Source organism: Suricata suricatta, chromosome 12 (assembly GCF_006229205.1).
Source record: "Suricata suricatta isolate VVHF042 chromosome 12, meerkat_22Aug2017_6uvM2_HiC, whole genome shotgun sequence".
Classification (NCBI taxonomy): Eukaryota; Metazoa; Chordata; class Mammalia; order Carnivora; family Herpestidae; genus Suricata; species Suricata suricatta.
This window is the reverse complement of record NC_043711.1, coordinates 79,096,730-79,113,160: the sequence shown is the minus strand read 5'-3', so window position 1 is coordinate 79,113,160 and position 16,431 is coordinate 79,096,730. Positions and strand designations below refer to the sequence as shown.

Genomic DNA, 16,431 nt, shown 5'->3' with positions numbered 1-16,431 from the left:
GTGCACACACACGCATGAGTGCGAGTGAGTGTGAGCAGGGGAGGGGCTGAGAGAGAGAGGGAGAGAGAGAATCCCAAGCAGGCTCCATACCCAGCATGGAGCCTGATGTGGGCCTTGATCGCATGGCCACCAGATCATGACCTGAGCTGAAACCAAGAATCAGACGCTTGGGGCGCCTGGGTGGCTCAGTTGGCTCAGGTCATGATCTCATCGTTCGTGGGTTTGAGCCCCGCGTCGAGCTCCGTGCTGACAGCTAGCTCAGAGCCTGGAGCCTGCTTCAGATTCTGACCCTCCCCTGCTTGTGCTGTTTCTCTGTCTCTCAAAAATAAATATAAAAACATTAAAAAATTAAAAAAGAAAGAAAGAAAGAAAAAAAGAGTCAGACGCTTAACCGACTGAATCACCCAGGTGCCCGGTCATTTCCACTTGCAGATAGGGAGCCCTGGAGTCTTAAACCAGTTTGAACCCAAGTATCATGGCTCCAAGCCGGTATTCCTAACCGCTGCACCACCCTGTCTTTCCTCAGCCTGTGGCACTGTGCTAGTCAGTTTCCATGCCTGGTCTCTGGAGGTGGCTCTGGAAGACCTGACTGGAGGCATTTAGGGCAGCAGTGTGGTTGGAAGGGGGGCGTGAGGGCACAGACCTGAAACTACACGATCATAACACTTCTTTGTACGTCCTTAACCAACCTGGGTTGCGGGGAGCTGAAGGCCCAGCTCCAATCCCCTCCTCCTGCTTCACCCCTACCTTGAAGAGCCACCACCATTCCCACCTCTGACCCACCCAGTCTCGCTTTCACCCCATCCCCATCCTTGGGCCCCACACCCCCACCCTGCAAGGCCTATTTCCACCCCAAGCTTCATTACTAGCACCCTCCTGTCTCACCCGGACCTGGTTCCAACCTTAGCCTCACTCCCAGTACCCTGTCCTTTAGTCCCGCCTGTCCTCCATCACCTCCCCATTCCCGCTTTCCATTGCTCCCCTCCTGGCCCCCACCACAGGGGTGATGTCATTGTGGGCGGGGACTGTGCACCCCCAGCCCCCCAGGCCCTCCATCCTCTACAGATTAGCGGCCCAGAGAGAGCGGGTAGGTGGAGCAACCTATTGGTTTCTCAAATGATGGTCGAACCTTCCAGAGGCTTTTTCTAGACACAGAAGCACCTCTCGCCTCTCCCTACCACCAGTGCCTCCACAAAGTTAGGACTTTCTTTTCACGATGCCCCAAACCAACCTATGATGAAAATAATAATCATATGGAAGGATGCTTAGCTGCCTTGGCCAGCAGTGAGGGCCGAGGACGACAGCAGTGACATGAAGTTAGCCCTCCTCAGTGGTACCCGTCTGAGCGCGTGGACTGCTGGTGTGGACGTGAGGCAGAGAGATGGCCCCACGTCTGGTGGGGGTGAACGTGGCCTCAAAGGCATAGGGACACAACTTGGCAAACCTAATGGAGTTGAAGAATCATGAGCCCTAGACCACCCGGCCACTCTCCCTGCATCGACGCCGGCACACGTCTGGAGACAGCCTGGCATTGATTCTGTGTGCGATGGTGCGAGAACGGAGGACACGGAACCACCAGTGTGGTATAGTGATGTGACGGGGTGCCACACAGCTGTGAAGATGAATGAGCTACAGAAACCAGCCTGGACAAATCTCGGACGCTGAGCCATAGAAGCGAGGTTGGGAATGACGTGTGGAGGAGAGTGTTGTGCAGATAGTTTAGAAACGTGTAACACCATGTTTGACCCGGCCGGGCACCCCCTCTCGCCCCGCTCCAGCACAGGACCCTCAGGGCTGCCGTCCTCAGGGTGGCAGGATGTAGGAAGTCCCCATGTGTCCCTCCACTTCCTCCAGCTGGAGGCCTTATCTGCAGGAGCCAGCGCGGGGCCTGGAGGCCTGAGGTAGAGCAATGTGAATGACCCGTCTCTCTCATTAGAAGAGGTGAGGAATCCCAGGGCTCAATACCAGGGAGTCCTCCTACTGGCCTGCTTAGGCTCAGGTATTACTAGCAAAGCCAATTGTCTTCTGGCTCAAGCCACTGTTTTTAAGTTTTGTTAAAGTTCGCAAACCTGCATTTAACTATTGCAGCCACCCAAGCCAGACAGAGTAGGGAAGGAAGGAAGGCAAGAAAAGAAAAGGAAAAGAAGAGAAAAGAAAAGAAAAGAAAGAAGAAAAGAAAAGAAAAGGAAAGGAAAAGAAGAGAAAAGGAAGGAGGGGAAGGAAAGAAAGAAAAGAAGAAAGGAAGGAAAGAAAGAAAGAGAAAGAAAGAAAGAAGACAGGAAATGAGGAGAGAAAGGTGTAAATGGACAGACCTGGGCAGGCTGGCTCTGCTAGCTTAGAGGTGCTTGGGAAAACCTTCTGGAAAGGAAGTTGGATCTGAGTTGGATCTTGAAGGATGAGAGGGGATGGAAGGGGGCAGGCACTACAGTAGGAGCAAGGGCCTTGGGAAGCGAGCCGGCAAAGCCTCAAATGACAAGGAGGCCTTGAGCAGGCTGTCCAGGGAAAGGACAGCACATCAGAAGGGAGCCCAGTCAGTGTCAAGTGGGGACTTCACCAGGGGAACGGAAGCCAGGTGTTGGGATCCTGGAGTTTGGCATGAGGCCTGGGGAGCATCTGGAGGCTGGGGTTGGAGGCGGTGAAGTGGTTGGGGAGCCCTGACCTCTCTCCAACTCAGAGGACCCTCTTTGAGGCTGACCCCTCCCCCATGCTCCATGCCCTGTGCTCCATGCCCCATGCTCAGGTGGTTACAGGTCTGCTGGGTCTGGGGTCCTGGTGTCTTCTTGCTTCCGTCGACAGACAGCCCAGGCCAGCAGAAGTACAGCCAAGGTCATTGCCTTCAGCCCCAGGACCACAAGTGCAAACACAGACAGGAGGCCTGGAGGACACAAGGGAGAGCTCAGGAAGGACCCTGGGGGATCCCCCAGACCCATGGGAAGGTCTGGCCCAGCTGCTGTAAACCTCTGGGGCCACCACTGAGAGAGAAGATCAAAGACCTCCCCGCCCTCTGTCCAGAGCCTGAAAAGGCTTTGCCCAATATGCTACCTGTATGTTTAGTCATCTTGGCAGCACCCTGACCTCCGATCATAATAGAAAACTGTTCATTTATTGGCCACTCAGCTCCTCTGCCCCAGACTTTGAGCTAAGCCCTTCCTAATTGCCGAAAATAATCCTGAAACTTATGCTGCAAGGCAGGATAATCATGCCATTTGGTACAGACGAAGAGGCAGAGCCGGAGTGGGGAAATGATTTGCTCAGGGGCACATACGTTAGAGACGTGATGAGCCCCATTGCTGGATGGGAACCACTCAGGTGGTCTGGCTTCCACGAATGGCAGGAACGGGGCTGAGCGACAGGGAGCATCTGGTGCCGCTATCCCAAGGCTCACCCTCAACCCCACCCTGTTCCCAAGTGCCCCTGAGTGTTAACAGTTGGTGTTCTATGCACAGTTCTGGGCGCTCAGCATGTGTGATCGACACACAACTCATGAGGTATGCTCTCCAATTCTTATCCCTTCTTTGCCCCTAGTTCACGGTGCAGGACCACAGAAATTCAAGGAGCGAGGCCACCTTCCTGCAACCATACAGGGTGGAAAGGGGCTCAACCCAGGAGGCCACAAAGCCATGTTTTTCAGCATTGTTAAGTACAGTTTCATGGTGTATCCTTGCACTGAATCATGGGGAGCTTACTACCTGTCAGGCAAGACTGCCCAGTGAACCATTATCTCTGGCTCTTAGAAAATCCTTTCTTGGGGCGTCTGGGTGGCTCAGTCAGTTGAGCGTCCAGCTTCAGCTCAGGTCACGATCTCACGGTTTGTGGGTTCAAGCCTCGCGTTGGGCTCTGTGCTGACAGCTCAGAGCCAGGAGCCTGCTTCAGATTCTGTATCTCCCTCTCTCTCTGACCCTCCCCTGCTCGCACTGTCTCTCTCTGTCTCTCAAAAATAAATTAAAAACATAAAAAAAAGAAAGTCCTTTCTTTGGTTGAGCTTTAACATAGGTCTCTGGGCTCCTGGTCCTGCCGTTGGGATGAAGCCTTGGGGACTTTCTTGGTGGCAGATGGCCCTAGAAGGTAGGGACTGCTCCCTTCCCATGCCTAATCCATCTTTTGCCGCCATTGCCTGTGGGGACTGGTTACCTTCCCAGGAGGTCGGCACACTCACCTGAAGAAAATCTCCCGCCTACATGTTCCGTGGTGAATTTTGTCTCTTGGGGAGAGATGGTGGGCTTTGCTGCAAGAAAGAGAGGCAGTCTCACATTCCCCTTTTCTTTCTGTCCGGCCACTTCCTGAGCCCCTGTGCCAGGACCTGGGGTCATTGAGATGGGTGTGCCTGGGATGGGGCGGACGACAAAGCCTGTAACTATGAGGGACTCGTTAGACCTGTTTGAACATCTCTGGGATAGGTATAATGTCTGATTCACTGCAGTATCTATAGCACTCAGTATAGTGCAAAGCAGGAAACAGGCACTCAACAGATGCTGTTAAATTATTAAATCTATACAAAGTTTTGTGGAGCCCAGAATGGGGAGAAATTAACTCTGCCCGGGAGAAACAGGTTTCACAGAGGAGGGGCTATTTGCGCTGGGCCTTGAAGGATGAATAGTTTTCCGGAGAGAGGGAGAAAGCATTCCAGGCAGGGGGAACACATTACGTAAGGGTTGGAGGGTGTGAAGAGCTGGCCTATGAAAAGTTGCTTGGGGACCACCTGCCTCTCTCCCCCCAGTACCATCTAGACTATCTGTCTCACCTTTTACCTTCAGCCTGGTGCCCTGTCCAGACTGGAATTGTACGTTGAATTTCCTGTGAAACTTCACACAGTAGTAGGTGCCTGAGTACTCGGTGGACACGCCTTGCAGGAGGATGCTGAAATCGCTGTTGGAGGCCCGGACTGCTGTCACATTGGGTTGGGATATGCCTTCAAAGTTGTAAATGGCCTCGCGGCTCAGACCAGTCCCCCGAAACCACCTGATGGGTCCTGGGGGACCATGTCCAAGTACTGTGCAGTTCAGGAGTACAGAGTCTCCGAGGGTTGCCAACACCACCTCCTGGGGCTGCAGGATCCAGAGGTTTGATTCTGGGGCCCTGGCTCCTGAAGCCAAAGAGAGAGTCCTTGTTGTATTTCCTGTCGTCCTCTATTGTCCACTTTTTCCTCTCTCCTCCCTTCCCTCCCTCCCCACTTCCCTGATTTCTCTACCCAACTACTCCCTCTGCTTCCCCCCATTACGCTCAAGTTGACTGACTCAGTAAAGAAGTTCTCAGGCCTGCTATGTGCTGAGGTTAGGACTGGGGGACACGGAGCTCAGCGAGACGCACAAATGTCTGGCAGGAAACAGCTGTCAGTCTGGTGGTGGAGATGATCCAGAAAACCCCCCTGAGGTTGGAAACCCAGAGGACTGTGGGGCCGGGAGGGGGCACCTGTCACAGCTTGGGAGGAATCGGAGAAGCCTTCCTGAAATGCTTGCATCAAGTTAAAATGAACTCCTTCCTCCACCTCCAACTGCTGCACACAGATATTCTCTCTGTTAACAGTTTACAGGTTCCCAAAACACCCGTTCTTCTAGTCCAACACCCAAGTGGCCCCTGAAGTAGGAATTATGTCACCAATTCTGCAAATTAAACACCTGAACTATATAGAGCTGATGTGACAGACTTAAGAACACGCTCCGATTGAATGACAGACCCAGGATTTGAGGGCCCAGGCCACCACTGCTGGACCTACGGGGAGCATGACTGGTCACGTGGGGAGTGGGATAGATTAATGACCGGCCCTAGTTCTCGACTTCCCCCGTAATAAGGTGCATCTCTACTCTTGCCTGGTGGTGGGAGGGTACACATCGTGGTCTCTTGACTTGGCACTTAGTCACGTGCCTCGCTTTAGCCAGTGGGCTGTTGGCAGGTGTTATGTGATTAGAAACATGAAAGGTGCTTGGGGCACTGGGACTTGTCCTCTTTGCTTCTGCCATCTCGGCGCAGAGACGTCCTCTGCGTAGCTGCAATGAGACATGGCCGTGGAACAAGGCACCCAGAGCAGAGCCACTCCAGATGCCTGTAAATGTGTGAGTGAGTCTCCCTTGCTTTGTGTGCCAACTGGGATTTTGTGTGGACAGTATGGGCGTGGATGGATAAAGGCAGCCGATGCAGGGAGTCAGATCCGAGCTGAGTGCCTAAGACCACTCCCCGCCCCCCCCCAAGCCTGATACTCACCCATCACCAACACCAAGGTGCCCTCCTCCAGCTTCTTTTCTGAGTTCTCACTCAAGTCATCAAACGCCACACAGTGGTAGGTTCCAGCATGCGTGCTGGTGACATTGCGGATATAGATGGAATAGTCACAGGTAAGTGGCTCCAGTGTCCGCTCCATCACTGGCGTCACCCCAGGGAAGAAGCCGCGTTTGAAGTTATAAATCTCCTGCTGGTCCTGATTGCTCACCTTGACCCATTTAATCGCGTCATCAGTGCAGGACCCTTCCGCGGTGCACCGCAGCAGCAGCGTGTCCCCTTCCGCCACCAGCAGGGGGCCCTCCGGCTGCAACACCTGCCGCTCACTCCCCTCGCTCTGCTCTGAGGCTCCTACGACAGAGGGAGAAAGCCTTTGTGCTGAGCAGGAAGGACCTGGAGCCCTAAGAGGAGAGCTTAACACAATCTAGTCTTTAGCTGGCCAACAACAGCTCAGGACGCTGGAGGGATGTTGTTGGGGAAGGAAGTGTGAAAGATGAGGAGGTGTCTGGAGAGGCAGAACGGAGCTGTTGGATGGAGAACTTACAAATAGTAGATGGCACTTACGTGCCCACTATGTGCCAAACCCTGCATGTATTACCACGTTTATTCTTCCCCTGTGAGGCAGGCAGTATGATTTCCATCTTCAAAGAAGTGCTGGGGTCCCAGACGATTAGCTAAGTTTCCCAGGATCACAGTTTATAGGCTGAATGGTGCCTCCCTGGTCAAATTCATATATCAGAGTCCTAGTCCCCAGTACCCCTGAATGTGGCTGGATTTGGGAGACAAGGTCTTTGTTTTATTTATTTATTTTTATAATAGTTTATTGTCGCATTGGTTTCCATATATATAACACCCAGTGCTTCTCCCCACAAGTGCCCCCCTCCATGATCATCACCCCCCCGCTTTGGCCCTCGGTTCATTTTCAGTATTCAATAGTCTCTCATGATATGTGACCCACTCTCTCCCCAGCTCTCTTTCCCCCTTCCTCTCCCTATGGTTTTCTGTTAGGTTTGTCCAACTAGACCTATGAGTGCAAACATATGGTATCTGTCCTTCTCTGCCTGACTTATTTCTCTTAGCATGACACCCTCGAGGTCCATTCACTTTGCTGCAAATGGCCAGATTTCATCCTTTCTCATTGCCATGTAGTACTCCATTGTATAGATAAACCACATCTTCTTGATCCACTCATCAGGTGATGGACATTTAGGCTCTTTCCAGGATTTGGCTATTGTAGAAAGTGCCACTATGAACATTGGGGTACATGTGCTCCTTTGCATCGGCACTTCTGTATCCCCTGGGTAAATCCCTAGCAGTGCTATTGCTGGGTCATACGGGAGTTCTATTGATCGTTTTTTGAGGAGCCTCCACACTGTTTTCCAGAGTGGCTGCACCAGTTTACATTGCCACCAACAGTGTGGGAGAGTGGAGACAAGGTCTTTAAAGAGGCAATTAAGTTAAAATGAGGTCGTAAGGGGGGGCCCTAATCCAGTAGCACTGGCGTGTTTATAAGAAGAAATTAGAGGCAGGGAGAAAAGACGGCCATCTGCAAGCCAAGGAGAGAGGTCTCAGAAGACCCCGCCAACCTTGCTGACATCTTCACCGAGACTTCTAGCCTCCAGAAGTGTGAGAAAATACATTTCTGTTGTTTAAACTACCAGCCTGTTGCACTTTGTCATGACCACTGAAACAAACTAACACGTCATCCAATAAGAATGTGACAATCTGTTCCTGGAGCCCCACTCCCAGCCCTCACATGTATCAGACAAAGTGTGTGCGCCGTGGTGTTTAGTGTAAACATCATCCGGCTTCCTGTGAATTCTTTTTTTTTTTAATGTTTTATTTTATATTTGAGAGAGAAAGCAGGAGAGGGGCAGAGAGATGGAGACAGAATCTGAAGCAGGCTCCAGGCTCCCAGCTGTCAGCACAGAGCCCAATGTGGGGCTCAAACTCATGAACAGTGAGATCATGACCTGAGCCGAAGTTGGATGCTTAACTGACTGAGCCACCCAGATGCCCCTGAATTCTTTTTTACATTTAGTTATTTTTTTAAGTAATCTCTACACCCAATGTGGTGCTCAAACTTACAACCCTGAGATCAAGAGCCACATGCTTTATGGACTGAACCAGCCAGGCACCCCACTCACCCCATTGTGAATTCTTTTTTTTTTTTAACTACTTTATTGAGATATTATTTACACACAGTGGATTCCAGAAATTTTATGTACTATATGCAGTTTTGTCACTTTGAAGACATTTTTTAACTTCAAGTAGAGTTGATATATAATAATATGTTAGTTTCAGGTGTTTCGTGTGAATTCCTTACCAAACTGCAATGCTTGTTGGTGCTTTGGGAAGTGGATCTATTTTGGGGGACAAGCTGCTGAGTTCGGCCTCAGAAGGGCAGGGAGAGAGAAAGCCAAGGCCTCCATTCAAGTTCAAGAACTCCCTGAGGTAGGTATTATTATGATCTCCATTTTTGAGAAAACTGATGGTCAGAGAAGGGAAGAAACTGTCAGTGTCATGGCCAGGACTTGGACTCAGATCAGGTGACTTAAGGTTCTGCTCAACACAGGTCATCAGCCTTGTGTCCCAACTTTTCCTTGGGTGGGTGACCGTCAGGCCTGGTGAATGACTCGGTCTTGCTCCCAGATGTAAATTTGCAGGATATCCTGGTGTTTCTCAATTGTCAGTGAGGCAAGGGGTAAGGAGGTGAGGCAGATGTTTCCTTCTGAGAGGATCTGGGGAGGGGGTGTGGAATTCTAAATTCCTTTTCTGTGTGTCTTCAGCCAGGCATGTGCTAATAGCCTTTGTAAGAACTGCCTCCCAGTTGTGGCCAAGGGGTACCTCCTGATCAGTCCCAGGGATTGCTTTGGCCCTGGGTGTCCTTAGCTCCAAAAAGTTTAGCAACGCCCACCTTCAAACACCCTGAGGTGAGGCAGTCAGATCTGTTCTGTCTAATCCTTTGCTGTGGTTTGTCCCCGGCCTCAGGCAGCTTCCTCCCGGGCCTGCACAGAACGGTGCCCATCACTCAGCACAGGGCTGAGAATAGTGCCTTTCCCCACCAGCCGAACTGGAAAACCTCATGATTGATGGAGCAGTGTGTAGAACAGACAGAAGAGAGTACTCTACTCAGAGAGAAGTGCTGTGGTCCTACCTAGCGATTCTGAAGAGCAAGGCCCCGAAATGAGAAAAGCAAATAACATTCTATTGTCAGGCTTTAACACATGTCTAAGTAAAGTTCTGACAACAACAGAACAAAGCCCGGAAGCGGAGGAAAACACTAGTATACTTTTGTGTAACTTTCTTATACCGTATGTGACATGGTATGCTGTCACTTAAAGGTAGATGGTGATAAATTGCAGGCATATACTATAAACCTTAAAGCAACCACAAAATGACAAAAGAGTTATTGCTAATAAGCCAGTAAAGGAGATAAGATAGCATTATAAAAATATTCAACAGGAGCGCGTGGGTGGCTCAGTCAGTTGAGTGTCTGACTTTGGCTCAGTCCATGATCTCATGGTTCATGGGTTCAAGCCCTGGATTGGGCTCTGTGCTGACAGCTCAGAGCCTGGAGCCTGTCTTTGGATTCTGTGTCTCCCTCTCTCTCTGATCCTCCCCTGCTCATGCTGTCTCTGTCTCTGTCTCTGTCTCTCTCTCTCTCTCTCTCTTTCTCTCTCAAAAATAAATAAAATATTAAAAAATTACAAAAAAATTCAACAACTGAAAGAAGACACAAAAAGAGAAAAAAGGGAACAATGAGCCAATAGGACAAATAGGAAGGTAATAAGATCTAAACCTAATCCTATAAAAAGTCACCTTGAATGTAAATGGTCTAAATAGCCTATGTGAAAATTAGAGACTGTCAGACTGGATAAAAAGTAAGATCTAACTATCTGTTGCTTACAAGAAATGCACTTTAAATATTAAAGCTGCACATATGTTAAAAGGAAAATGATGGAAAAAAGTAGAGCGTATCATGCTAATCAAAGGAAGACTGGATGGCTATATTAATCTAGGTAAAGTAGATTTCGAAGCAGTGAATATCCCCAGAAATAAGGAATGTCACTTCGTAATGGTAAAGGAGCAAATTAATCAAGAAGACAGGGGCACCTGGGTGGCTTAGGTGGTTAAGCGTCCAATCTCGGCTCAGGTCATTGTTCAGGCTGATTCATGGGATTGGACCTTGGGTTGGGCTCTGCGCTGACCGTGGAAGTGGAGGGGGCTTTCTGCTAGAGATTCTCTCTCCCTTTCTCTCTGTCCCTCCCCTGCTCTTGTGTGTGTTCTCCCTCCCTCCCTCCCTCTCTCTCTCTCTCTCTCTCTCTCTCTCTCTCAAAATAAAGAAATAAATAAATTAAAAAAAATCAAGGGGTGTCTGGGTGGCTCAGTCGGTTACATGTCTGACTTCGGCTCAGGTCATGATCTCACGATTCATGAGTTCGAGTCCCACATTGGGCTCTGAGCTGTCAGCCTGCTTCAGATACTGTGCTCTCTCTCTTCCTCTCTCCCACCATGTTCTGTCTTTTTTTCTCTCTCTCAAAAAGTAATAAATGTTAAAAAAAAAGATCAAGAGGACATACAAATCCCAAACATTTGGGCACCAGATAACAGAACTGAAAAGGGTATGAAGCAGAATCCAATAGAATGGCAGAAAGAAACGGACACATCCACAGGAACGCTCTGAGATTTCAATATCCTCCTTTTCATAATTGATAGAACACGTAGGCAGGAAATCAAAAAGAATACAGAAGACTTGGAAAGCACTGGCAACTAACGCCTGATTGATATTTATAGAGCACTCTGCCCCCTCCCCCCCATAGCAGGATATATAGTTCTTTTCAAGTGCACAGAGAACTCTTACCAAGACAGAACATATTCTGAGTCCTAAAAATAGTCTCAACAAATTTAAAAGAATTCAAACATCATCTTTGACCACAAGGGAATTAAATTAGAATCAGTAACAGACAGATGCCTAGGAAACTCCCAGATATTAACAAGCGGGGTAGCACACTTTCCAATAACACATGAGTTAAAGACAAGACAAGAGGGAAATTAGGAAGTAATTTGATACGAATGAAAATGAAAACACAATCTTAAGACTTGTAGGATTCTATTAAAGCAGAGGGAAATTTATAGGAATCAGTGACTAGATTTGGAAAGAAGGAAGGACTCAAATGAATGACCCTAGTTTCTGCCTTAGGAAACAGGGAAGGGGCGCCTGGGTGGCTCAGTCAGTTGAATGTCCAGCTTCAGCTCAGGTCATGATCTCATGGTTCGAGGGTTCGCGTCCCGTGTCAGGCTCTGTGCTGACAGCTAGCTCAGCGCTTGGAGCCTGTCTTCAGATTCTGTATCTCCCTCTCTCTCTGACCCTCCCCTGCTCATGCTGTCTCTCTTTCTCTCCCTCTCCCTCAAAAATAAATAAAACATTTTTAAAAATTAAGAAAAAAGAAACAGGGAAAAAAAGAGCAAATTAAGCCCAAAGGAAGTAGAAGAAAGGAAACCACAAAGATCTGAGTGAAAATCAATAAAGTAAAAAACAAAAAACAATAGAGAAAAATCAGTCTGAGTGAAATCTTTGAGAAGATCATTATAATTGATAAACCTGCAGCCATATATTTTTTAATTTTTTTAATGCTTTTTATTTATTTTTGAGAGACAGAGAGAGACAGCTGGAGCAGGGGAGGGTCAGAGAGAGAGGGAGACACAGAATCTGAAACAGGCTTCAGGCTCTGAGCTAGCTGTCAGCACAGAGCCCGATGCGGGGCTTGAACCCACGAACCATGAGATCTGACCTGAGCCGAAGCCAGACGCTTAACTGACTGAGCCACCCAGGCACCCCAACCTGTAGCCATATTGAAGAGTAATGAGAGAGAGAGAGAGAGAGAGAGAGAGAGAAAGAGAGAGAAAGGGAGGGGCTCAGATTACTAAAATAAAAAATGAGAGAGGTGACGCCAGTACAGACTTTACAGATATTAAAGAACAATAAGGGGATGGTATGGAAAGGTCATGACTGCATATATTTGACAAAGGGACACATTCCTTGAAAAACACAAACTACCAAGGCTACCTCAAGAAGAAACAAATAACCTGCTCATGCAGGTTATCTATTGCAAACATCTAATTTATATTAAAAACTTCCCCACAAAGAAAACTCCAAGCCTGGATGGCTTCACTAGTGAATCCTGCCACACACTTAGATATGACACCAAAATCATGATCCACAAAAGAACAAATTAATAAATAAGACTATGAAAACTAAGAACACTTGCTGTTCAAAAGACATTTGTGGAAGAACGAAAAAGCCACAGAGTAGGAGAAAATCCTTGTGAAGTATACATCTGATAAAAAATTGGCAACCAGAATATATAAAAAACTTTCGAAACTCATTGATAAGAAAGACTGTCGAAAAATGGGAGTTGAACATACATGTAAAGGCCCAAACAGGACATAGGATGCACATGAAAAATGTTCAGCACCATTACACATTAGGGAAGTACAAATTAAAACCACAATGAGATGTTTCCATACACCCGTGAGAATGACTAAAATGAGAAAGATTGACCATACCAAGTGCTGGTGAAGATGTAGAGGAAATGTCATCTGAAAGTGTTGGATATGTTCATTATATTGATTTTGGTGTATGTTCATTATATTGATTTTGGTGATGAATTCCCAAGAATGAAGCATGTCCAATGCCCACTAAACTTATCAAAGTGTACATGCTAAATATGTACAACCTGTTGTATGTCAATCAAACCTCAATGAAAGAAGACCCTGTGCACCTCCCCCCTTCCCGCTGTCTGGAAAATGTCCTGGGTACCTTGTCTTCAGAGCTGGACACCCCTTGGCCACAGCTCTGGGATCTCTTCCCATCTATTTCCACCTGCAAGCCCTGCCTTTCACAGCCCCTGATGACGAGTTCTCCTTTGGAGGCCTGGTTCAAAACCCACATTTTCCAAAAGCAATTTGATCCTGAGTCATTTAGACATACGACTTCCTAGCCTAGTGCCTAACATGTCGTGGGCACTCAGAAGTGTTTGTGGAATAGCAACTCGGAGGTACAGTTCTCATTTTACAATCGGGGAAGACAGCTCAAGGAAGCGAAGTGGTGCCCCAAATCACAGCTGGGGAGCGAAGGGGCAGCCGGGTCTGCTCCAGATCGGGGTCCCACCAGAGACTCTCTGGCAGCAGCCATCCTGGAGGACCCAGGAATGGTCTGTGTCTTAGCAAGGGCTGGGGCAGGGGCCCAGATGGACAGGAGATGGAATAAGCCCAATGGGAGTCAAGCATCTTGCCTGCTAGATCAGGGGGTTCTGGGCTCAGAGGCTAAGCTGGACCCAGGAGCCCCAAGACTCAGGAGTTGAATCAGCCTGATCTTGACTTAGAGTAGACATGGGTATGAAAATCTTTACATGAATCTTTACATTGTGCCAGGTGCTTATGGGTCTTATCTTGTTGGATCTTCCAAACAAAGTCATGAGGTGGGTCCTATGATTGGCCCTACTTTACAGAGGGGGAAGCTGAGGCTCAGAGAGAAGTCAGTGGTGGGGGTGGAGCCCAGTTTTCTCAGGCTGAGCCCGTGCTGGCTAATGGGTTGCTGATTTGTGTGGACACAGAGGGCCCTCTACTTAGGCAGGCTCCATGCTTGCCATAACGCTCTGCTGCTGCTGTCTTGAAGTTCTTAACCCTTTTTGAAACTGCATTTACACTTTGCACGAGGCTCCACAGATTGTGTCACTGATCCTGGGCTGTGGGCCTCTCCATTTCTGTGTTTAATACTGACAGCACCCCGTTAGCAGCCCTGTTTATCAAAGAGGAGAGTTGGGTGGCATGTGACACAGCCACGCGCGTGTCTGTTAAGAGCCCAGGGCCTGGGAGCTTCACTTCACTGTGCTGCCTCCCAAAACATCCTGCTTCTTGATACACTGGATCTGGGCTCTGCTGGGGTCAAATACGTTCTCAGTGACCCGCTCCCATTCCCTCTGGGTGGTCTTGAGCCCCCTCCAGGCCTGGCAGAGCACCCGGGGCTCCTCTCTGGGACCAGCCCGGGGTGGGTCCCATCACAGCCCAGATCCCACTTACCCAAGAGCACGAGGAACAGCATCGGCAGCCGGGAGCGAGGAGGTGAGTAGGCCGGGTGGGTCGCGGCGGCCATCGCAAGGGGCATGCGTGCCTCCCGTGGTTCTCAGGACCGGCCGCCGTTCTGCAATCTGGTGGGTGCTGGAGCCTGAAATGGGGCCCAGGGACAAAGCTGTTTGTGTTCCTTGTGGCCAAGACTACTTGGGGAAGTGTTTTCATACGGGAAGACAAGGCTGCTGGTGCAAGAGGAAGGAGCTGTTTGGAGGGGTTTCCGGGTTCTGTGTCTGGGCAGCCAGTGCTCCTGCAGCCACTCTGTCAAAACCTCAATGACCCCTTGTCATGGGCCCGGTCCCCGGCCTCCTGGCAGGAAGATGAGTGTGCCTGTTCTAGTGGGTCCCGAGTCAGCCAGGCATGGGGTCAAGTCCTGGGTCTCCTCTTCCTGGCTGGGCCACCTTTCACACACACTTACCACCTCTGAGCCTTTGTTTCTTCATCTGCAAATTGGGGACGGTTGCAATCCCCTCCTCGGAGAGGTATTGGAGGGATTATAAGATATGTGGGTGAAGGCTCGGCATGATGTAAATGTTGAACATACCAACCATCATTGTTCATGATATACAGGAAATAGAGAAGGTGGCATTTGCTTAAGGAGAAGGATTTATTAAGGGGCCCCTGAGTGGCTCAGTCAATTGGGCGTCCAACCTCGGCTTAGGTTGTGACCTCGAAATTCATGGGTTCGAGCCCCATGTTGGGCTCTGGGCTGGCAGCTCAGAGCCTGCAGCCTGCTTCAGATTCTGTGTCTCCCTCTGTCTCTACCTCCCTTGCTTGCACTCTGTCTCTCTCTCAAAAATAAACATTAAAAAAAAAAGAGAGAAGGATTTATTATAAAGCAAGCCCCCTGCACCCTCCTTTTGGCCATGAGGACAGGGCACAGACCCCGTTCCTTAGCGCATAACCGGGGGCGAATCTTGAAACCTCCATTTCCTGGGGTCCAAAAGTAACGCACCTGGATCATATAAAATTTTGTGTTTGTGGCATCTGAATCTTCTGTAACTTCCTCAGGAGTCCCTCTTATACCGGCTATCGGGAAGGAAAAGCTTACTTACATTGGTCAATGAAAGCAATCCTAGGCTCTTCTGGACTCTGTCTGTCTCCTCTGCCGCCCTGTCTGGGTTCAAATCTTGGCTTTACCCAGTCATCTATCATTTGAGCACTTTGTGCCTCAGTTTCCTGATCTGTAAAACAGTACTAAGAATGGAGTCATGGGGCACCTGGATGGCTCCTTTGGTTGAGCGTCTGACTCTTGATTTCGGCTCAGGTCATGGTTTCGCAGTTCATGAGTTCGAGCCCCGCATTGGGCTCCACACTGAAAATGCAGAGCCTGCTTGGGACTCTCCTTCTCTCCCTCTCTTTTTGCCCCTCTCCTGCTCATGCTCACTCTCATTTCTTAAAATAAATAAATAAACTTTAAGAAATTATGGTTGCATGTAAGACGTGAAGTGAGCATTGTATACACTGCCATGACACTCTTTTAGGTTAACTCAGTTTTTTCCCCAGAAAAAAAAGAAAAGCTCAAGCTTTCCATGCTTCCCTCCCTCCTTCCTACTTCAGGTGGTCCTGAGTGCAGAAGAGGCTGAAGTTTCTTTCCAGGTAGGATGGTGGGCCTTGGGTCTGAGTCTTGTCTCGGGGGCTGGTATCTGCCATCGGAGGTTGGTCTGGCCTGGTCCCTGAGCACTTTGTTCTGAGTCTGCTGAGGTGTGGCTGGTCCTGTCTTCTCAATCCCATTGCTCCTTCTACTTGTTCTCCTGTTGAAGAGACCCACATATTACAGTCTCTTTGAACTGACCACAGGCCTAGAAAATTCCACCAGACCCTCAGCACCTCCATGCCATCCTCCCAGTGGAGCTTCTAAATCACCGGTTTGTCTGCCTAGGTTCCTTCCTCAGCGATTCCTTTTCTTCTCAAGAGTTTCTCAAAATTAATTTTATTTATGTGACTGGGTAGGGCCTCGTAATGGTTAGCTATTGCTGCGTAACAAACCACCCCCCCAAATGCAGCCGCTTAAAGCAATACCTGTTTATTTAATCCGTGATTCTGTGGGTTGACAACCTCACCTGGGCTCAGCTCCAAGGCTCT

At 49.1% G+C, this 16,431-nt stretch overlaps 1 protein-coding gene across 3 annotated transcripts; it reads right to left on the bottom strand.

Moving 5' to 3' along the window:
• Positions 1-2,218: 2,218 nt before the first annotated feature.
• On the bottom strand, positions 2,219-14,530 carry SIRPB2 (signal regulatory protein beta 2). 3 transcript variants are annotated; one of them, XM_029915816.1, is made up of 6 exons: positions 14,299-14,528; positions 6,425-6,564; positions 6,199-6,293; positions 4,742-5,083; positions 4,157-4,225; positions 2,219-2,875 (listed from the first exon to the last, which is right to left on the bottom strand). In XM_029915816.1, exons 1-6 carry the CDS (start codon positions 14,512-14,514, stop codon positions 2,745-2,747), a joined length of 993 nt encoding a protein of 330 aa, XP_029771676.1. In that variant the 5' UTR covers positions 14,515-14,528; the 3' UTR covers positions 2,219-2,744. The 3 variants fall into 3 exon arrangements, with proteins under 3 accessions (XP_029771676.1, XP_029771675.1, XP_029771677.1); XM_029915815.1 differs by having other exon boundaries at positions 6,199-6,564; positions 14,299-14,529; XM_029915817.1 differs by having other exon boundaries at positions 2,792-2,875; positions 4,749-5,083; positions 6,199-6,564; positions 14,299-14,530.
• Positions 14,531-16,431: the final 1,901 nt, after the last annotated feature.

Coding starts and splice junctions, on each gene's coding strand:
- SIRPB2 (XM_029915815.1), bottom strand. CDS start 14,383: ATGCCCCTTGCGATGGCCGCCGCGACCCACCCGGCCTACTCACCTCCT. Junction 5,084..6,198: donor CACCTTGGTGTTGGTGATGG/GTGAGTATCAGG, acceptor CTTTGGCTTCAG/GAGCCAGGGCCCCAGAATCA. Junction 4,226..4,741: donor CACCAGGCTGAAGGTAAAAG/GTGAGACAGATA, acceptor TCTTTCTTGCAG/CAAAGCCCACCATCTCTCCC.